The sequence below is a fragment of the Anser cygnoides genome, chromosome 6 (genome assembly GCF_040182565.1).
Source record: "Anser cygnoides isolate HZ-2024a breed goose chromosome 6, Taihu_goose_T2T_genome, whole genome shotgun sequence".
In the NCBI taxonomy this organism is placed as follows: domain Eukaryota; kingdom Metazoa; phylum Chordata; class Aves; order Anseriformes; family Anatidae; genus Anser; species Anser cygnoides.
This window is the reverse complement of record NC_089878.1, coordinates 36,794,655-36,817,170: the sequence shown is the minus strand read 5'-3', so window position 1 is coordinate 36,817,170 and position 22,516 is coordinate 36,794,655. Positions and strand designations below refer to the sequence as shown.

At 33.9% G+C, this 22,516-nt stretch overlaps 1 protein-coding gene and 1 long non-coding RNA gene across 12 annotated transcripts in view; one reads left to right on the top strand and one right to left on the bottom strand.

The window, feature by feature from the left end:
* Positions 1-22,516, top strand: part of LRP1B (LDL receptor related protein 1B) — a 681,046-nt gene that overhangs the window by 534,793 nt on the left and 123,737 nt on the right. For all 11 annotated transcript variants that reach the window (XR_010832147.1, XR_007162924.2, XM_048062804.2 and 8 more), the window contains 10 exons: positions 1,937-2,126; positions 2,691-2,895; positions 9,364-9,556; positions 10,020-10,145; positions 13,515-13,643; positions 16,402-16,521; positions 17,569-17,682; positions 17,881-18,030; positions 20,961-21,083; positions 21,710-21,829. Coding sequence is in view for 9 of the 11 variants with exons in the window: in XM_048062804.2 (XP_047918761.2) it covers positions 1,937-2,126; positions 2,691-2,895; positions 9,364-9,556; positions 10,020-10,145; positions 13,515-13,643; positions 16,402-16,521; positions 17,569-17,682; positions 17,881-18,030; positions 20,961-21,083; positions 21,710-21,829 (1,470 nt within the window). In the remaining 2 variants the exon portion in view is untranslated. The remainder of the gene's footprint in view (positions 1-1,936; positions 2,127-2,690; positions 2,896-9,363; positions 9,557-10,019; positions 10,146-13,514; positions 13,644-16,401; positions 16,522-17,568; positions 17,683-17,880; positions 18,031-20,960; positions 21,084-21,709; positions 21,830-22,516) is intronic.
* On the bottom strand, positions 2,808-13,251 carry LOC125182675 (uncharacterized). The gene is made up of 3 exons (XR_007162925.2): positions 12,351-13,251; positions 4,480-4,557; positions 2,808-2,849 (listed from the first exon to the last, which is right to left on the bottom strand). It is a non-coding gene; the product is annotated as an uncharacterized lncRNA (long non-coding RNA).

Sequence of the window (22,516 nt, the reverse complement as noted above, 5' to 3'; positions counted from 1 at the left end):
GTACTTCTTTACCGAACGGGTTATTAAGCATTGGAACGGGCTGCCCAGGGAGGTGGTGGAGTCACCATCCCTGGAGGTCTTTAAAAGACGTTTAGATGTAGAGCTTAGCGATATGGTTTAGTGGAGTACTTAGTGTTAGGTCGGAGGTTGGACTCGATGATCTTGAGGTCTCTTCCAACCTAGAAATCTGTGATACTGTGATACTGTGATACCCTGGCATAAAGTAATATGCATGTGGCGTGGGTGCTCAGGGTTGCAATATCCAAGAATGGAGCAACTGGCTTTCTTAATTTATCATACGGAAAGATGATACCAGAAACTATATAAACCATAGCTGATAATAAGCCTGCATTCAGGCATGTTCTAACTGGTTTTAAAGTACTAAAGTGCTTGCACATCTCTGTCCTGCTGTTTGAAAGAACTACCTCTCTTTGATTTCAATTGGTGATTTATATTTAAAAAAAAAAAAAAAAAAGAGAAATATTTGCTATATCTCAATATGTTTTGATGCTTAAAATTAAAAATAATATGGCTACTGCTCTTAAAGAAAGAATACTTTTAACCCATTAATCTTTGTCACATCCAGAATTCTTATCTAAAATGTAACCTTTACAATGGTCAGAAGAATTTTTTGTAATTTTCAAGTTGCCTTCAATGCCAGTTTTAAACTCAATTCACTTTCTTGAGTTACTTTAAGTGAACTGAATATATTTTATTCATTAATTCCCTTCATAGGTACAAATAGCTTTTCTACATATATTCACTTCCCTTTAAGGGGTGTCATCTAATTTTTCTTCTGTTCTTTCTTCTGTAAGAAATTTGCTGCGACTTCTCTACAGATACATCATGAAAATGTAATCAGGAGATCTCCAAATGCAAAGAAAGAGAAATCTAAAATACTGATTAATTATTTACTTCATAGTTTTAATTTACTGTTAGCACTTTTGGTGTGATGAAACTTTTGGTGTGATTTGGGGACTTTCTGTTCTGTGTGTACAAATTGCATGGTAAAAATTACATCTTCCTGAAAGCTGAGTGTAAATTGTAATAATCAGCATAATATAATCCTTATTATATTTTTAGGTTTTGTCTTCTATAGTTCATTAATAGCTGTATGAACCTTCTGGTCTAAAATTACTTGTTTCTAACAAAATAATAAGTGAAGTAATCAGCATGCATTTCTGTGGTAATTCAAAAATAATGGTAGGAAATAATTACTAATTCTCACTGTCTGTCACTTTTATACACTGAAATCAGATGCAATTTATCTTTTCTGGATGTTAAATATATGTTTTAGCTGCTTATTAATATTTGCTTTTGTTTCTAACACATTTTTTATGTAGAAAGAAAGTGTGTGGTATTGTGGCTTACTAAAACAGTGTATTGATGCTACAGCATTCAGAGCTGGTCTTTTTTCAGTGTGTTTCAGGTGTTTTATAAAAGCCTACTCAGATAATAGTAACAGGACACTTTGATCCGTATTAATGTAATGTGTATCTCTGTTACAAAATACATCCAAAGATAAGGTGAAATAGTACAAGTAATTAGTAAAAACATGCCCAAGACTTCTCTTAATATGAAGTCTAAAGTTGTGACTAATTTACTGCCATCTTGAATAAAAGCATATTATTTCTAATGTATTTGCTGGAGACACTGTAGTGAAAATATTATTTCAACAAATGCTAGCATTGACAAATACGGTACTAGGATATTAAGAGTGATCTTGCTCTCCATATTTTTAAATATTTTTTAACTTTGGTTTTGGGAAAAAAAAATTAAATAACAGGTGGAAGGTGGAAGTATAAAGGAACTGATGGAGCCAGTAGGCTGAATTCTGTGGTTCTCTCAACTCTGTGATTTTGCAGGATCAACATCAACAAGAAAAGGTCTTTTCAGAAGGAGTTTTATTTGCTCTTTCTGTAACCATGTTTTCCAGATGTTGGGTCAGTGGAGGGACTTGCTTATCACAGAGCTTGGGACACTCTGTATTGGACCAGTTCAACCACATCCTCAATTACAAGGCACACCGTTGACCAGAGACGTCGAGGAGCATTCAACCGGGAAGCAGTAATAACAATGTCTGAAGATGATCATCCACATGTGTTAGCTCTAGATGAATGTCAAAAGTACGTATTATGATGATGAAGACTTTACCAAATTTTGATTTTATAATTAATGTCAAGAACACATCAGCACTTTTTCACTTCTTTATTTCAGTCATCTAATACAGCTGTACCCTATGAAGGTTTAGTGGATTTCTTGTTTTACAAGACAAACTTTAGTATAATTTTTTTAAAGCAACCACAGAGTGAAGCTACAACATTTTGTATGTTTTTATATTTCAGATCAAATATTGATTGCATTTTCATGGTACATTAAAAAATCCAAGCTGGTTTCAAGAAAAGTCAGCTAATGCAAATGGGCAGTCTCAGTCCCCCACACACCACTTTCGATGAGTGTATAAATTACATCCACAGCTCATTCCATAACATTTTGTCTACCATTATTCAACATCAGCCATGGGCCTGATGTGCCCACTGTAGAACATACCAAGGTCACTCGATTCCTTATTATCTCTCTTTTACATACCAGTCCTTTCGCATGTATTTTTTCTGTTGTTCATTCCATAAAGAGAATTAAATCATAAAATGTATCTTACGGTTTTCTTTATTATTTTGATTTTAATACAGCTTAATGTTTTGGACTAACTGGAATGAGCAGCTCCCAAGCATCATGAGATCTACCCTCTCGGGCAAGAATGCACAGGTTATCATTAGTACAGATATTCTGACACCAAATGGACTTACCATTGATCATAGGGCAGAGAAACTTTACTTTTCAGATGGCAGCTTGGGAAAAATTGAGAGGTGTGAATATGATGGATCACAAAGATATGTAAGTAAAATATAAATCACAAATATAGTCACTGGAAATGTCAATTTGCATTTGTTACCATCTTTAAAATGAACAAAATGTTACAAAAATAATGTTTCTTCTACTATTAGTTGTATATTAGATCTTAAACTGAAGAAAATTCTGAACAAGAAGTAGTGCTCTATTAACTCAGCACATTCCAATTTGTGAAACTCTGAATATGCAGACCATTACCATACTATCTACATTGGTATTAGCCCTGAAGCACCACTGCACTAAAAAAATCTGTATAAACTTGAAAAATGTGGGGAAAAATGTAGAAGTAAGTAAAAGACAGAGAGAGATTCTCTACTTTTCATAGGAGAATCATAATTTTTCTTCGTGTGCCAAACTTTGCTGAAACCACAAGAATTTCTTTTGTGTAATGCTTATGAGTGTGTTACTCTACAAATCTTATTTTCTACTTTTCTAAATCTCAATTTTAAAATATGTTTGTACTCTTTTATTCTTCTATCATCATACATTTTGGTGCTGGAGTGCTCAATTAGCTTAAGTAGATGTTTTGCTTGGAATATGTTAAAGGTAGTTGATCTGTGTTCACAATATTCTTGCATGTTTAGCTCTACATTTCTCATATTTCATGAGGCCTTCCATTCAGGGACTTTGTACCTCCCAAAGTGCACGATAAAGTAAATGAAGAACGTGTCACTAAACACCTTGTTTAGTTTATTAGTAGTAAATTTAAAAACAATATTATTTTCTGTGCTTTAAATGTTTTACTAGAAAATACCCATTTCTAGAGTGGATATTCTTATGTTTTTCTTCTAGATCAACAGGAATTCTTAAATCATTTTCTTACACTTTATTTATTTTTTCCTGTTAGACTTGATTTTTTTTCCCATACATTTTGTCTACATTTTCACTTTTTGGTCCATACCTCTGTCTTGTTCTGCTCCTTTTTTTCTGTTTTCCTTTGGTGTTTAGTTTTGCTTTCCTGATCCGCGCAGGATAGAACAAAATATGCATTGCAAACATGAAATGGGAGATGATGTAGTTTAATTGCAAAAACCATTACTAAAATTCCACTTTTTCATCAAGACTTCTGGCTTTCAGTTTGCATCAGCAAGACAAACTAGTCATTTAATTTTTTCAGGCATTTATTGTTGACACTTCTACCTCTTCTAGTCTATCATCTCTTTGTTTGTCTTTCTGCACTTTCAACTCTCCTCTCTGTTACATTAAAAAAGCTCCTAAAAGTAGTAAGATTTGCTGTTACAAGTTACAACAGCATTCTGAAGGCTTTTTTGGGAGCTGTAGTGGGTGACTTATACAAAGCTATTCTATAGCTATCGCTGTTATCCAATACCAATACCTGTTTTGGGAGAATCAACTAACTCCATTGTCAAAAATGCTGATCTGAGTTTTCATGTACGATGACACACAACGTGTTATGACAGGCAAACAATTTTTCAGGATCTAACAACTAACACAGTCAACTAGGGTATTTATCTTTTCATGCTTAATATGTACAGCTATTTGCCTTTTCTTAATGTTATAAATAATGTAAAATATGGGAGCTAGATAATATGGAATATATAGTCATACCTTCAGAATATGGTTTACAAGACCATGGTTCCAAAATTAGCGTCAAACTGCAAAGAATTTCAAAACCTTGATTGCAACCTGTATCAAGAAACATATAGATATAGCAAAATAGTTAATCAGATCCACCATATGTGTCAGGTACAGGTACCTGTTACCTCAGAATAAAATTCAGGAGAACATGTATGAGAAAGTTACAAGGTATACATGATGAAATTTCCTCAAACTTTCCAGCAAAATTTTCTTTCACAGATGTTTTAACTGATATATCCCTTGAAGAACAGAGGGTAATCAGGAGCTTAAATTTTATAACAATGAGAAGTTCAGGCAGAAAATAATATATTGTCTTTTTCAACATAGCTAACAAAAAGAAGGATGAACGTGGAGAATGGAATTTTGTGTGTTTCCCGAGTTCTTTTCTTGCATTAGTTTGGTATTGTCATGTATATCATGCTTCTTCATTCAAATCTTCACTTAAGCTGTATTGACCTCACTGGCAGTGCTTCATCAGAGTTGCTCATCACCTCATAGATGTGTTCTTACTAAGAATGCCAGAATCAAACCATGAAATTGTATTATTGATCTGGTTAAATATTTCTAGGGCAGAAGTGTTTCCTTCTTGGTATGTTATCCAGCCTGGCAAGATATCCGGTTTCTGTAACATTAGGATGATACAAGTAAAAATTATTCCCGCATTGTGGTGGTCTGAGATCTTCTGCGGTTTTTCAGCAAGGTCTTGCTCTCAGCCACCCCTAAAGAATACTTTAAACCAATTACCTGTTTCCTCACTGTGTCTGCTTTGATGCTTTCTAGTTTCAGTTAGGTTAACAAAGATAGAAATTGTAGGGTAGAACATGAAATGCTAATGTAATATAATGAATTTCTTTCAGGTAGCTGCTTCTTTCTTTATTCTGTTCACCACAGTAATCTAGTACAATGAATGGATAGAACATAATTTAGCAGTATTGAGTTGTATCTATTAAATGGAGTGTTAGAGTTCATTTAATATGTGGTTGCTGAAGTACTCTTCCAAGTTTGGAAGGTTATTTTTGTTATATTTGTTACTTTTTCTTACTTAAACAATATGCAGTTGTTTTTTTTTTTTTTATATATATATACATTTATTGTTCTACTTCATCAGATCTTTGTTTAAAAATAAATTTGGCAATTGTCATTTTTTGACAATCCCTTCCCTTTTTTCTTCAGTTTTTGACCCTGCCTTCCATTAGATTTCACATTGTGGCACAGCCACATTTGGTTGCTTAGTGTTGCTTTAGGTATAACATTTTAGGCATGAACAGAGATTGAGCTGATAAAGCTGATTTTATGTTTTAGAACTTTTTTTTCCAGTCTATTGTAAACTATCTTTGCATCTTTGATTTTATTTTATTTTATTTTATTTATTTTATTTTTTCTTTTCTCATTCAATATTGTATACCCTGTAACGTTTTACAGATCTGGAACCTACAACTATAGTTAGTGATCTGTAAACAGAAGTCTGGTTATCTTCTAACATCCAGACTACAATGTTTTGTTCTCAGTTATGTTTTTGTGGGCCTACAGATTTGATTGTTAAAATGCATTTTAGAGGCTTCTCCATGTAAAATTTTTCAGTAATTATAGCCTTCAATTTCTCTAAGACGTGTTTTTATTGTTAGAATTCTGTATTTAAGCCATTAAGCAAAAATAGTTCTGAAGTTGGTGTTCAACTTCCATTTTCAGTAACATTTTGTCATGTCTGTTCCATCAGATCACTTAATACAGAAATGGAAGTTAAAGGTTTCGCTGTGCATTTACGAAAAGCTTGACTTTATGATTGACATCTCAAATTACTTTCCAGACATGTCATTATATTTATTTGAAAGACAAGTGTGACTGAGGACAGTATTGTAATTTTGGTCAATTCTTGGAAGATATTCACCATGACACCAACGTTACTTTAAGAAGTAGGTGGATAACTCAGTGAGGCAGATCAGAAGTGAGATTGGCCAAGGCAGCTAAAAGAGAGATAAAGCATGCAAAATTATTAGCAATTAGAAATGAAGAATGTCTAACTCCATTAAAATCAGAATGTGTTAAAAAGTCTTAGAAAAGATTCCCACTAAGATCTGGTCAGTACCAGTTACAAAAAGATGCAGATCCTGAACATGGTTCTGAGTTGAAGAATCACACTGATTTATTCTCTCTATCTTAATAAATTATGAGATATGGAAACTAACTTGAACAAAAAAAAATGTCCACCAGAAGGCAGATGTTTTAATGAGATTGACTGTTTGTCAAGTAATAAAATAAGATTTAACCCATTCTCTATAGAGAAACTATCTAATAAATTTCTACTGATTTTGTGTGATTTTGTTAAACAGAATTAGAAGAAATAATAGGGCAGAAAAAAAGGTTAATATTAAAAAAAAAAAAATGCTGCATCTGCCACCTAGACATTTAAGTTCATCATGTTTTGTCTCCTATTCTTCTAATTATGATAGTTTATTGTTAGGTTTGGGACTTTTTAAGCAATTCGTTCTTTCTGTGTTTGAAAAGCAGCTGGAATTGCGGATAATCTTGGAAATTAACGGTACCGGAAGTGAAGTTTTGGCGGCTTTTTTATTTTTCTCTATTCAGCAGGATAAATATATTAGTTGTAATGGGAATGTTCTGTTCTTGATTCTTTTCTGTTGCAAATCTGATCAAAAAGAACATATGTTTCTTGAATTTCCACATGCCTGTATTTTCCATCAGCCGATGTCAGAAGAAGTACAGAACCAATGCAAAAAGTAAAATGCCCCCTAGCTTCTAAGCTTGCTAAGGTGTTTTGCCAGGGATTTCACTTAATTATCATTGGTGAGTTGCTTTATTTAAATAGTTCTTTAAATTAATGCTAAGATTGAAATTGATGAAAGAGTGGCAATAAAGTCCTCTAACGCATGCAAGCTAGATGGCTGGCTGACAGCCATGTGACAGTGTTAACTTGGGTCTGTTTGCAAAAATATCTTGATGTGCAATGTTAGTAACCTGACAAAAATTAACTGAAAGAAGGAATTAATTAAAAAACAACAATAATTTATAAGGATATGGAGAATAAGATTATTTTTAAAACCACGTTCTCACGAAATTGTAATAGAGATTGGCATACATTTAACACTCGATGAGGATTCCCATTATCATTCATAATATTGAAAATTAGTATTGTGTAATTAATACACATGTAGTTGCAAAGAACCTTGTTAAGAGTCACAATTTTTAGAGATAAATACTCCCCATTTGAATGGTGCTGAAAAGTCCAGGTCTGTTAATAAATAGTTGCTTAAATAATTATTTCATCTAAACTGCAAATGTGAGTAGTAGCAGGAACACTGCAAGTTTACTATTGCAGCTTGGTTTTCAGAAACTTAAACATGCTCATTTCTAGCACGGAGAAGCATTGAATACTGCAGAGTTAGGGCACCTTCTTAATCTTGAAGGCAGAGTTGTAGTGGGAAAAAATGTTTTATTATTCCAGGAAATTGAATTTAGATGTCCTCTATACTAGGTGATTTCTTTGCATGATGACAAAGATTTATTTTAATACGGGATTGACCATATTAATTTTTTCTCCTGTTATCATTTAAAAATAATGGCACACATCACCCACGGGCAGTTAGGCTGAATAGCGTACCAGCTGGCTCTGCATGCACCGTGCAGCCCATGTGCATATGTGCAGTCAGCATGAGTAGCTCAAATTCATCAAATGTTGCTGTGTGTATGTCAATAATTATCCTCTATATTTCACGTTGATTTCCATGAACTCATGCCATTACTAAAAGGCCTTTGGGAAAGAGGAAAAAGGACATATAGGAGATGAAAAAAACATGGTAGCCTAGGTAGAGATATAGGCTGAACACTGACAATTATAAAAAGGAATGATTTCTGTTGGGTTGTTTAAGATACTCTTTTTCAGTTTTTATCCCAACTTACCTATGATAAGCAAAAGCTAGATATATAAATAAAGTTTTTCATGCCATCCTGGATTAGAATTGTTCCAACTTTATACATGTAGTATAGTCTCTAATTTTCACAGAGAAACATAAAAGAATAAAATGCAACACGTGTGTTTAGAATATTATTTGTTTTCATTATCTTTCAAAAATTCTAATGGAAAAAATAATGACTCCCTTCCAGTAATTCTGCTGTTCAGACAAAATTGAATTTTAAACTAGAGGACAGATTACAAATGTGTTACGTTCTTCAGAACAGAAACTGTACATGTTAAATTTTTCATTCCAATAAGCAGAAAGAAATAACATATATGAAAATATTTTAGAATAGATGATATTTAGACAAATTAAAATAATTGTATTTCTGCAGTTTTCATTCAAACTGCAATTCATAATTTCTTTCTACGCTTTAAACTGATAATTAGTATGGCGAGTGAGGACCTTTTTTTTTATAATTTGCTGATCTTAAAACACAAAACATTTTTTGTGTGTCGCGTTCAAGTTTCTAATGTCATCATAGTGACAAACACTCCAATTCTGAAACTTGCTTCTCAGTTTGATTCATAAAGACACAATTTGTAGACTTTCTGCCTTTCTACAGTATCTCTTTTTCTCTGTTCTGTTTAGGCTATTAAGCAGGTAGTGTACTGAGCAGGTATTTTTATAGGTGCATTTAGTTAAATTGTGGTTTTTTACTTATAGAGTTATGAAACCTGGAGTTACGAAACTTTGAAGTATCAATTAGTTAACCCTTGTAGTGTCATTTTAAGACATTTTAAGTGTTGTTATCTCATTTTTCCAGGTGCTGTAAGCATATAAGAATAAATGTTTTGTTTAAAACTATTAAGAAATTAACATTTCTTTTTCACAGACACCAGTCCTTTTCATGTTCCTCTTCTGTACTTATGTATTCTAGGTAATCGTTAAATCCGGACCAGGCACCTTTCTCAGCCTGGCAGTATATGATGATTATATCTTTTGGTCAGATGGGGTGAGAAGAGCTATTCTGCGTTCCAGTAAATATACAGGAGGAGATACAAAAGTTCTTCGTTCTGATATCCCACATCAGCCAATGGGCATTATTGCTGTTGCCAATGATACTAACAGTTGTAAGTTACAAAAGAAAATACACTATTTTATTGATTCCATATCACTTGTTTCAGGAATTTTACTTAGTTTTAATAAAGTTAAAACATTTTACGTTTCATAAATTCTTGTTGTATGAACTGCTAACAAATGGTGCGATATAACCTCTTCCCCATGTAACTAAATAGTATTGAATGGACATTGTCTGCTACAGGCATTCTTGTGATAGTAGCTAAATCATTTCTTGTCAAATACCTGCGGTTTTGAATGTTGTGGGTTTTGTTTAGTGATTATATTCAAAATAACTCCATTTGTTTAGCTTTAACACGCTAGCCTCTGAGGCATGCTGACATTTTCATCTGACTGATAAAACATGAACCAATTACCCATAAATCTGAAATACGGTGATCTTTGCTCTCTCTAAGATGTTGGCCGTTGAAGCAAATTTAATAAAACAGAGTCCATCTTTTCCTGTTTGTTTTTCAGGTGAATTATCTCCTTGTGCACAAATGAACGGTGGCTGTCATGATTTATGCCTTCTGACTCCTGACGGACGAGTGAACTGCTCATGTAGAGGGGATAGAATACTGGTAGATGATAACAGATGTGTGAGTAAGTAATACTAGCTGATGCAGTGCTTTTTCTGTGGTGTGATGCAGTTGACTATCACAAGCAAAGATAGTTGACCCAAGTCATTAATTTGGTTGCTCATATATACTGTAAAAATTGCTCTAGCAGCGTTTACAAATTTTTTGAAAGCTTAGCACATAACAGGCTTTTAACTAATTTATGTCTCACAAGACTTTTGGGAGGTTAAAAAGCATTAATATTTATTCCCTCCTTAAATTCCAATTTGGGTAGTTGTATTCTACTTAACATTTTATATTTGCAGTTTCTTTCTGTCGAGTACTTTCATTTCATGTTGTGGTAGTTTTACTCAGCTGGGCAGCTGAGCTCCACCACAACTGCTCTCTCAGTCCCCCTCCTTAAAGGGAAAGGGGGAGAAAATACAATGATAAGGGCAGGGAGATCACTCAACAATCGTTACAGGCAAAACAGACTCAGCATGGGGAGATTAATAAAATTCATTACCTATTACTAACTAGGGAGAGCAGTGAGAAGTTCAAAACAAACTAAAAACACCTTCTTCCACCTCCTCCTCCCGAGCAGCGCACGGGAACGGGGAACGGGGGCTGCAGTCAGTCTACAGCACTTTGTCTCTGCCACTCCTTCATGGCCACTCTCTGCCCCTGTTCCACATGGGGTCCCTCCCACAGGATGCCGTCCTTCACGAACTGATCCTGCGTGGGCTTCCCACAGGCAAGAGCTCTTCGAGAACTGCTCCCACATGGCTCTGTACCATCGGTTCCATCTGTCAGGAGCAAACTGCTCCAGCACAGGTCCCCCACGGGCGGCAGTTCCCCCCAGACCCCCTGCTCCTGCGGGGGCTCCTCTCCACGGGCTGCAGCTCTGGCCTGGGGCCTGCTCCTGCCGGGGGCTCTCCATGGGCTGCAGCCTCCTCCAGGCCACATCCACCTGCTCCACCAGGGGCTCCTCCATGGGCTGCAGCGTGGAGATCTGCTCCATGTGGGACCCATGGGCTGCAGGGGGACAGCCTGCTCCACCAGGGGCCTCTCCACAGGCCGCAGGGGAACTGCTGCTGTGTGCCTGGAGCACCTCCTGCCCTCCTGCTGCACTCACCTGGGGGCTGCAGGGCTGGCTCTCACTCCTTGCTCTCCCAGCTGCTGTTGTGCAGCAGGTTTTTTTCCCCTTTCTTAAATCTGCTTTGACAGACTTGCAAACAACATCGCTTATTGGCTTGGCTCTGGCCAGCAGTAGGTTCCTTTGGAGCTGGCTGATACTGGCCCGTACCTGACATGGGGCAGCTGCTGGGCTCTGCTTATAGAGGCCGCCCCTGCAGCCTCCCACTACCACAACCTTGCCACATAAACCCAATACACATGTCCTAAAATATATAAAATAATTGTAACTTATTAACTAAGGCTGTCGTACTTAATCATGCAGTCTGTGTTTGAGCAGTTGGCCAATATATCAATATATGTGGGTAGACTACTTGGAAATATGTTTTCTATTTGTTTGGTTGATTGGTTTTTTGTTTGTTTTGTTTTGTTTTGACAATGTTCTGCTCAAATTTTCTTCTTCCTACATCTTTCCATGCTGCCTCTGAACCAGTATGTCTCAACACATAAGGAAAATAAGAAATAACTATTTTTTCAAGTTCACCAGTGGTTCAGAATATGTGGTCATCCATTGTAGCTTCCTAAGATCACAATTTCCCTATGTGGAATTGGTGTTTATGAACATGGAACTATGTGCTGGAAGGATGTGAAATGTACACATAACATACTGCCAGTGAAGATTCTTGAGACAAAGCTTTAGTAAAATTCAAAGAGGAATTGGATGATTATATGGATAATAAGACTACACTGACTACTTGTTTGTAATCAACTAAACAGTTCTGAAAGGCATTAAAATCTTTTGTTTCTGAAAATTGGGATTTGAAGCAATCTATACAAGGGTTTACTGTCAGACTTCAACTGAGGGCAAACTATCCATACATTTTGATTTAGATTTTTTTTTTTTTTGGGGGGGGGGGGGGGGGGACTTTCTTTCAAGATTACAATCTAAAATATTGAACTAGATGAACTACAGATCTAACTGAGGATGATTTTTCCTAATATCTTACCTCTTACAATGCTGAAAAAGGGGGGAAAAAAAAGAAGGATAAAGCATTGCTGTGATAACATAATTGAAATTTAAAGGACTCTATAAATTATATTGAGGATCAGATCTCACCTTGTCTGGAATCCATATTTGTGTTTTTCTTCATATTTGACTGAAATCAAGAATTATTTTCAAATTATGTTGGCTTGACTTTTGCGTGTAGAGGACATCTGTTCCTCCTGAAATTGTGCAGAAGTAATTATAACGGTAACAAGCAAAAAAAAAAAACCAAAACATACTAAATAGATATAATTTCCCCATTCTTCCTCTTGATTTGTCCTGTATACTTCTCCTTTCTCTCAGCTTTGATATTTCATTCAGATCCATGCATATATAGCAAACGTACTTTAACAAAGTCCACAACCAAATCATTCTGTGTAAATACTGCAATACTTTCTTAGTTTTTTTTAACTGAACTAACAGAAAATCAATATGCAAGGGAAAGCAGAAGTCAAAATATTAAATGTACATCTCTCCTATAAAATAGTAGATAAAATATTTGTTCTGAAAAGGAGAGAACACAAAATTTTCATGTCTACCAATGATTTTTTTCTGAATAAAAAGAAGTGAAGTATAAACAACAGGTTTTCTTCATTGTGTGTTAAGCTATCCCTTTAACATTGTGTGTAGTACATTGATCCTGGCACTTGTGTACACGCTGAGCAGCTGTGCAGTACACCGCAACAGAGCTGAGTCCAAATTAACCACTAGGTAATGCCGAGAGTTTACTTCTTGCTCTTGGATGTGCTATATTGAAGAGCTTTTTAAACATCTCCTAAGAAATGATTATATACAAGCTGTGGATAAGCATGTAGGTAAAGAAATGTTGAGAACAGTAATAACAAAGTCATCATCTCATCAGAGTCACTGCCTTTAACTTGCTTCACTACTTGTTCACATATATTCATGGATCTCTCTCTATTCATGGATATATATATAATCTTTTACAGGCTCTCTCCTACCGTGGATTGGAATTCCACCCCAATATGAAATGTCTGAGAAGTGTTTGTTATTTAGATATTGGTCCTCACTCCTGAAATATCAAAAAATGTACAAATCAGTTATCAGTCTAGCAGGCCACTACTGTGTGGGAGCTTTTAAATTTTGATGCTATGGGTTTTTTTGTAATTTGGTGTTCTAAAACTGTGGAGGAGATTAATATAAATGCAGCCAAATATTGCTCTCAGTTTCACTAAGGGTAACAGGTATAAAAATAATGTGTTGATTTATTTTTAGCTAAAAATTCTACTTGCAACATGTATTCTGAGTTTGAATGTGGAAATGGTGAATGCATTGATTATCAACTGACTTGTGATGGCATTGCTCATTGTAAAGACAAGTCTGATGAGAAACATTTTTACTGTGGTGAGTATTTCCAGTTTTTTTGACTTTATGTTATTTCGGTTATACAATTTTATGCTGGTTTCTCTGACTTTCTACTTGCTTATATCTACTTGCATACTCACTAAAATGCACTACAAGAAGGAAATGCCAAATTACTGATTAAAAAAAAAAATCAGCAAAAAAAAACCCTGACATTATATGGACAAAATTAATTATACTTTAAGGTATTTCCTTGCAAACTTTATGTATTAGCTGTCTTATATTTAATACAAAGCATCTCAAATGCTCTTATATTTCTGTCTCTAAAACAAAAATTAGGAAAAACACAGCTTGGAAACAGCTTAGAAACAACAAAAACAACGGTATTTTCAGCTTTAGTTTAACAATCTATATTTCTGTTCCCGTGTTTAGTAATATTTTCTCTGTGCATTGAAAGCACTAAAATAGAAGTATAAAATACAAGAATGGCTGTGTAATATAAATCTTTCCACAGAAATTTCTGTTTAAGTTAATATCTTTCTTAAGATATAATATCTTAATATTATATCTTAACATTATTCTTCACACCAATCAGTCTGCATCTTGCAACAAATTAGATACAGGGCCATCTACTTTTTACCTTCATATTTCACCCAAATGGTTCTATCCTGCCCTTATGTTTTTTGTCCTAATAATAATAAACTGAATCACTTCTATTTATTTGTGTGTGTGTGTGTGTCCAACTGAATTATGAATTTGCCTGCTACAGCTTCTGAATCACTGCAATTCAGATAATTTTCCTACCTCACTAAGTCACTTTACTGAATCCCTGTGTCCTGCATATTAGGTGAAAACTCCTTGATACCTGTGTGCCATTTCTTGGTCTGTACTTTGTTCCGTATCACAGCCTTGATATCTCTTTTGTTTCCCCTATGAACAATTTCATGTGATTTCAAAACCAGTAGGTTTATACCTGCCTCCTCCACAGTTGAAAATGTCCACTTTAACTACCAGAGTTCACCTCTGTCATTCCCAGATTTCACTTCTGTCATTTTAATAGCCAAGTTTGATACTGGATAAAAGAAACAGAATAGCTTTTATTTATTTATTTATATATTTATTTATTTATTTTTCCACATTTGAAAAAATTAACACCAACCATCTGAGTACAGTTTGGAAATGATGCTGTCTTCTTCTTTCATCTTCACTTAGCATCCTGTTACCTTCCAGATTGATAGGTGATAATTGCTCTAATCATTTCATGTCGATCTAATATTAACATTCCAGCAGATCATCTACTTTTAAATAACTAAGGAAGTTTGTTTGTTTGAATTTGAAAAAAATGAAACACATCAGACAAGGAAATGAGAATCCAGAATATACAAAACAATGCTAGTTACCTGGTGGGCAGAAGCCCTTGAATTACAGGTGACTGCTTCAAATCACCTGAAGGGTAAATGACTTATATCCATGAATTCCTTCTTAGGTTGTCTTACTAAGTAGTGTGTTAACATATTTGTTTTTGTGTCTATTCCTTAGACATAAAGATAAATTATTTTCTACAGCACAAAACATGGTGCAAACAAACAAAAACCACAGCCATGTATGTTTTTATATTGATTAAACATACGTGGCTCTACTGTTAGCTTTAGTCATTGATTTCATTCACAGTCCATAGCAGAAAGATTAAGTTTTCATAGTTTCCTGTACTTTTTTAGGAGAGGAGAGTAGGTTGAAGGAATAGAGAGAAAGTCATATGGGAACAAATTAGAAAGAAAGCTACAGCTGGTGAAGAATCTCAAAATACTGTTTCTTGTTGTTCCAGAGTAGTTGTCTTATGTATCAGAAGTCAGTTTCAGGTTTACAGAGCTGCTAAAACTACTTTATACTTTTTCTTTGATACTGAAAAAATATAAATGCAAGATCCAACAATTTGTATTTATATGAATTTGCCACATATTTTTGTGATGGACATTATATTAGTTTGCAATATTCTTGTGTAACGTTTGCCTGATTTAAATCAACCATACAGAACTTTTTGCTACATATTAGAAAAAGAGATGTAATTCTGTCATGCACTAGGTCATGCAGAGTATGTTGCTTCCTGAATCTGATGAAGTACAGGATGCTGGATTCATTACTGATTAACTAGTCCAAAGAACATTATGAACTTTGTTTATTATTGCGGCTTTAATTCTACAATGCTTAGGGCTTCAGGAAATACTTTACATGTTAGATATGTTTGAATACTCAAAACTAATACATTCTTCAATAGTGTACTTACTTGAGCAATACCAATACTTATAGTATTAGTATTCAAAAATTAAGGCATACTTAATCCTGTAGATGAACAGATGTCTGTCAGGTATGAAACTTTTATGCTAATATTTTTTATTATTTTAATCTCCGTAGTATTGTTGAATTTGGCTTAGGGCAGATTTGTTTTACTTTAGCAATCTAGATTTTTCATGCTGTTTGATCAGAATTTATAACATTTCTTTTTCCTAGCATCACAAGATAATGAAAATTTGTAGTTAGACTTCCTTTTTTTCATTCTTTTATTTGCCATTCTTCTGTTCTTTCTCATCATGCTTTCATGTATTAATCTTTATCATTCTTCATGGGCTTATCAGTCCAAGTTGTTGTGTTGGACAAAAACAATTTCAGAAGTTTTTTTCTGTAGCTTCAAATGCATTTTCACTTAAAATGTCTTTCTGGAGTATGTGTGTTTGTTTTTAATGTAAGGCTATTTCTGTTAATGTATCAAATGTCTAAATAAAATTATGTGCTCCTTTTCTAGAAAATAGAGGCTGTCGAAAGGGTTTCAAACCATGTTCTAATCGCCGTTGTATTTCAAGTAACAAAGTGTGTGATGGTGCAAATGACTGTGGTGACAACTCTGATGAATTTGACTGTAAAGGTAAATGGCAGTTACTTCCAAGGTGGTTTCAGAATTTTACTCTGTAAATACTTAATATGTAAACAGAAGTAATTAGAAAATGCAGATAATTTTACTGGAATTACAGGGGTTTGGATTTTTTCTTTATAATTCAAAAACAAGAGCAGGTGCACACTGGTATGTTTAAGAGATCATATTTTGGGACTGATTATCAAGACTGAGTTTGGTTTTACACCTACTGTCCTCTACAAGGAGAGGTTTTTTGGGCTAAGGAAAACTCCAAAAATACTATTGCAGCTTCTTCCATGAAGTGATACATGAGGTAGTACATGTGCCACAGATGGAAAGGATGAAAAATATGCTATGTTATTTCTTCTCTGCATCTGCTGCACTGTTTCTTCTTTGAAGTAGCCAATGTTCTGTTTCTTTGCTTCTCAGATGCATGACAATGTCTATGTCCTTTGTAAAACTTATCAGAATTGATTTTCTTTTTATATTGAAATTGTTTTTCTTTTTATATCTTAAAACATGAATATTTATATTGTGCTTCAGTCAATGAATAAAAATTATCTAGCAGACAACACAAATCCTTCGTTAAAATTCAGAAAGTTTGGAGGAGAAATTATGCAATGTATATCTAAAAATCATGTAACTCTAGTGGCTAGGATTTTTCTGAAAGTACTACGTGGTTTTTAATCTCACAGCTGAATATGAGTAGAGAGAAAAGCATACAGGCAAGAACCCCTATGTGGTGTTAAATAAAAAATTTAAGAGATTCATAAATGGTGCTGGAAGTGCTTGTTTCCTTCTCACATGATTATCTCAAATTGAGTTGGATTATCTAAAGAGAGATGTTTAGGCTCAATAAAGAAATTTAAAAATTAGAAACCTATGCTTTTGAGTTTATTAGGCCTACTAATTTCTACTGAAGTTTTAGCTTTGGAAGGTACAGTGAGTTCTGAAGGCCCCATCCTAAAAGGTAGAAGCTTTAAGGATAAAAAGTATAATATGCATCTGAACTGTCTGTTTAGTACATGAATTTATATCTTTTTTAACCATACGTTATAGATTCAACATGTGCTTCAACAGAGTTCCGTTGTGCAGATGGGATTTGCATTGGAAAATCATCACAGTGCAACCAGATCATTGATTGTGCAGATGCTTCAGATGAAAAGAACTGTGGTAAGTTTGTGTTTGTCTGTGCTTCATCTTAGCATCTGTTCCATGATTATTCCTTGTTATATAGTGGATAATTCATAGTCATTACTTAGATGCCAACAGCTGCATGGTCTGTGCAAATTCAAGCTAAACATAAAAAGCAAACAATAAGGCTTTCAGTCTGTATTAGGTATGATACAGTAATTTATTGTCTCTTTCCAGAAAATACAAACTGTGCCTATTTCTATAAACTTGGAATAAAATCTACGGGATTTATTAGCTGTAATTCTACTTCACTTTGTATACTGCCGGAATGGATATGTGATGGATCTAATGACTGTGGAGATTACACAGATGAACTAAAATGCCCAGGTAACTGTCAAAAAGAATATATATATATATGTGTGTGTGTGTGTGTGTATACACAAATTTCTGGAAAAAATATATTATGATATTATTTTAAAATATGTTGCAAAATGTTTACTCAGTCAATACTTAATATTTAATGTAGAGATAAATATGTTAATTAAATTTTTCTCTGCAGTTTTTATTTTACGTTTCATTAGATAATGCAAGTTATTACAAATTAATGCATTTCTCTGAAGACAAGTGTAATATCTAGCTTCGTGTTTCATCCAGGTTAGGTCTGTCATTATTCATTTTTATCTAAGTAAAACATCAGTCATTAAAATATCAAGCTTATCAAGCTTCGGCACAAATGCTCAGGAACTTTTATTAACTACTGTTTTAGTGGATTGTATTTCTTTCCTTGTTGAATTGTTTTTTGTTTTTTTTTTTTTTTTTCAATTTCTCTTTTATTTTGTTGAGGTACTTGGTGTAGGCTGACAGGGTAGAATCCAGGGCTATTGCTTCGGTGATTTTTCCGCTCTTGAGCCAGTACAAAGAGATTGTGGTACACCTTAGTCCCTGTCCCCAGGCTGAGGTAGTAGGCTTCCAGAAAAGGAAGAGGTATTTACTGCTGGAAATTGTGTTACTTTACATACAAACCTATGGGTCTTGGTTTTCTCTCTTTCTACTTTCCTGTGGAAAAAACAGTACACCCTTATGACATATAGAAAAAATTAAATAAATTCATAATGCTAGAGTTTTGAAAGATGACTCATGAAATATTATTACAATAGGTATGAGCAAACAGCCAATAATAAAAATAATGACTGAGAAGAGTATCTTACATGAAAGAAACAAGAAGCAAATGTATTTGACAGTTTAAAGAGTCTTATTATTCCAACTTTGCGACTGAATTTTTCATGAGATCAGAATACTAACATGTTAGAAATATACTTTTTTCAAGATATATGCGTATATAATATAAATTTGAGGGAAAGCCTGCACTTTCATGATGTTTTGTTTAGCAATTTTTATCAGAATGACCATAGTGTTAATGAAATTAAAAGATAACGTAAATTATTAGTGTTGAAACAGATTTACTCTTGGAACCTATGCAGTAGCACTGGAGAGAAAGATCCCACAAGAAATTTTGTTTCTTTGTTTTCATAGTTGACTTGCTCTAGTTAACTTGTAATCATCTCCTTACAACCAGTATCTCTCTTTTTTCTAATAATTAATGTTATTAATTAGTACAAATAAAACTTGGAATTTTACATTGTTAAATATCATCTATTTTTTTCTAGTTGAGTAATTAACATCATCTGATTTTTTCCATTTAGTATTCTGTTTTTCTTAGTGATAATCCCATTGCATCATTAAAACCTATTAGAATTCTCATTTACTTTGTGCCAACTTTATTGATGAAAACATTACAAGGATCCAGAGGATACCTAGAACTTCAGCACTAACATCAGTTAAACCCGCTATTAAGAACATTCATCTTCCCTATAGCCAAATGCATATTAAATTATAGTTTTCATTCTAATCTCCATAATTCTGCAGATTATCCAGTCATTCTTTAGTATTACATGTATTTGAGCTCAAAATAGTTTAGAATTACTGTATTTCCTTTGTTTGTACGTTTTTTTCCATACCAAAGAAGATTTTAATGGTAGTATGCTATAGCTTTAGTAAATTAATGTTGCATAAGTAAACTAATATTGCATTTTATTGCATTGTCCATTTATTTGTGTTACTTTATCCTGTCTTTCCAAATGTGTGCCAAAAGTTCCATCGTTTTAATGTGTGACTAATTGCCTGGATCATTCCTCCCTTTATTAGAAAGCAGCACCATTCCAATTCAACCTGCTTGTGATTTCCTTTGCCATTTCATTCAGAACTGACTGACTCTGGCACATTAAGTTTCTGAGTGTTGTTTCTGTTATGAATATGATAATTCTCATTAACAATCTTAACTTTTTTCAGTGTCATTGTTCTTACAGAAAATTAAGGCAAAATATTCATTTAGGGGTGGTTATACTTGGACAGTCTTTAATTTCTACCCAGCCATCATAAACATCCTATTTATTTCTTTATCCTTTTTTATATTCATACAACTGCAGAAGCCATAAATATCATAACTTTTTTTTTTTTCCTTAAAGAGAGAGAAAAAGAGGGGAAAAAAATCAAAACAACTTTAGATAGCCCTGATACATTAAAGGAGTAATAGAACCCTTTGCAGAGAGCTTCAGAATGAGTACATATTGCCTGGGTTTTCACAGGCAACAAATTTACTTGAGATTTTGAAAATATGTGCTGCTCATTAGAATAATACTGCTATTTGTGTCTTGAAACTAAATATATGGTACGTTTTCATTCCCCATGTCTGTTTTCTGAGTATTCATTCAAATAAATCTCAAATGACTTCCACCATATACAAAGAAATAAAGCATGGAAGAACAACTTTTCCATTTGTGACAAAATCTAAATCTCAGGCTCCTATGTCAGTACTGTAATTCAATGGTAACAGAGCATGTGTCAAGCTTATAGCTTATCCCAGTGAGAAGAATACTGCCCCAGTTAAGTTATCTTGTAGGTACTGGCAGATGGAACAGAAGGACAATTTCTTCAGCTGGTGTAAAAAAACAAGCAGTGTTGATATACCTGACCTAAAAATCTGTTAACGGAAATACTTAATACTTTCATCTGTAGGTCCCTTTAATTTAAATTGAAGCTGTGCTCTCTTTTTTCTCCAAAGTATTTCAGCTCCCTAAAGTACTTAGTTATCAGTTAAATAATATAACAATAATATAACTTTTTTTTTTTTTTTTTTTACATTTTTAAACATGATCACTTTGTTGTCCATCAGTATTCAGAAATTTAGCAGAAATGTATTAGGCTCCTATTCATACTAGTAGAGACCATTTTACATTACATTCTTTATTTTATCACAGTTCAAAACAAACCCACATGTGAAGAAAATTATTTTGGTTGTCCTAGTGGAAGATGTATTCTGAACACCTGGCTTTGTGATGGGCAGAAAGACTGTGAGGATGGAGTAGATGAATTGCACTGTGGTGAGCATTTTATCTTATTTTTATTTCTGTAACCACTGACACACTTTAAAAACAAAAAGAAGTATGCAAGTTTGTCTCTGAGATTGAATATAAAGCTATATAAAAAAAGTCCCTAATACTTCATTTTCAGATTAAAATCCTTATTTTTCTTGAAAGAGAGAAAAAAACATGAAATATTTAAAATTCATTTAAAAACTGCAGTACCAAGAGGAGGATAAAGTTGGAAAATGTGGACTGTGCCATCTCTGTCCTATTACCAAAATAAAGCAGTTCAGTATAGTTAAAACATCCATGTGAAAATACACAAATCAGCTTTATGCTTTTAAAGGTTGTCCTTTTCCCACTAGCAAAATGTTTTCAAATATTAGAATGTAATCATTCTGAATGTTTTATCATTATTTAATTAATTGCTCCTTTTAAAAAATGTATTGGCGAATGCAAACTCTTAGATAAACTGATAACATCTGGAATACAGAGATTAGGATTATACTGTATTTGAGTGTATTAATACAGTACAGTTGGGAGGACAGAAAGGAGCAGTGCTGAGGATCCATTCATTGGCTAAACTGCTGGAATCACAGTGCTGTTTTGAACCTAACAAATGAAGTGGTTGGTGTCATTCCTAGATACGTCCTGTTCATGGAATCAGTTTGCTTGTTCTGCAAACAAGTGCATCTCTAAACAATGGACTTGTGATGGTGAGGATGATTGTGGAGATGGTTTAGATGAGAGTGATGCTATTTGTGGTAAGTAGAATAATTTTAGCTCTGTATCATGTCAGATCATACATACTAAGTGATCCATGAAGGTAGTGGAAAGGGAACGTGTCCTTAAAGGATAGAGGATATCTTCTCCCCTGCCAACAGCCTTGCTAAATTCCTTTTTGTGGGGACTATATGATTTGTGTGTAGTCTGTCAGTGAGGACGTGAGGGGCATGCCACCATGGGCAAAACCAAACTTCTCTCTAATTCCCATCCCTGAGGTAAAATACCTGTATCGTTATTTCAGTTTTATATTTCAGTGGTAGGTAGGTGCCTTAAGACTCTAAAAGTCTGCTTGTTTGTTTGTTTTCACAACTCTTTCTGCTATTCCCTTTAAATTTTTGTATATACAGTTGTAAACATGATTGCATAAACATGATTGCATCCTCTCAAATCCCTAAATACTTTAATTTTACAGGAAATTTTTACTTTTATCTGAGACTCAGTTGAGTGGAAAATTTAGTGAATTCTTTTAGAAGGAAAATCACTTGTGTCAAGTTATGCTGTCATTACACTGTTGATACAATTTCATGATATTTTATAAATTGGTTCCATCTTTGTCTGTTGTATTTTATGATTTTTCTTTAAAAAAATTAACTTCTAAATATTTTTTAATCTTCTTATTTAAAGTATGTTCAGCAAAGAGTATTTTGCTATATATTTCATGTGTG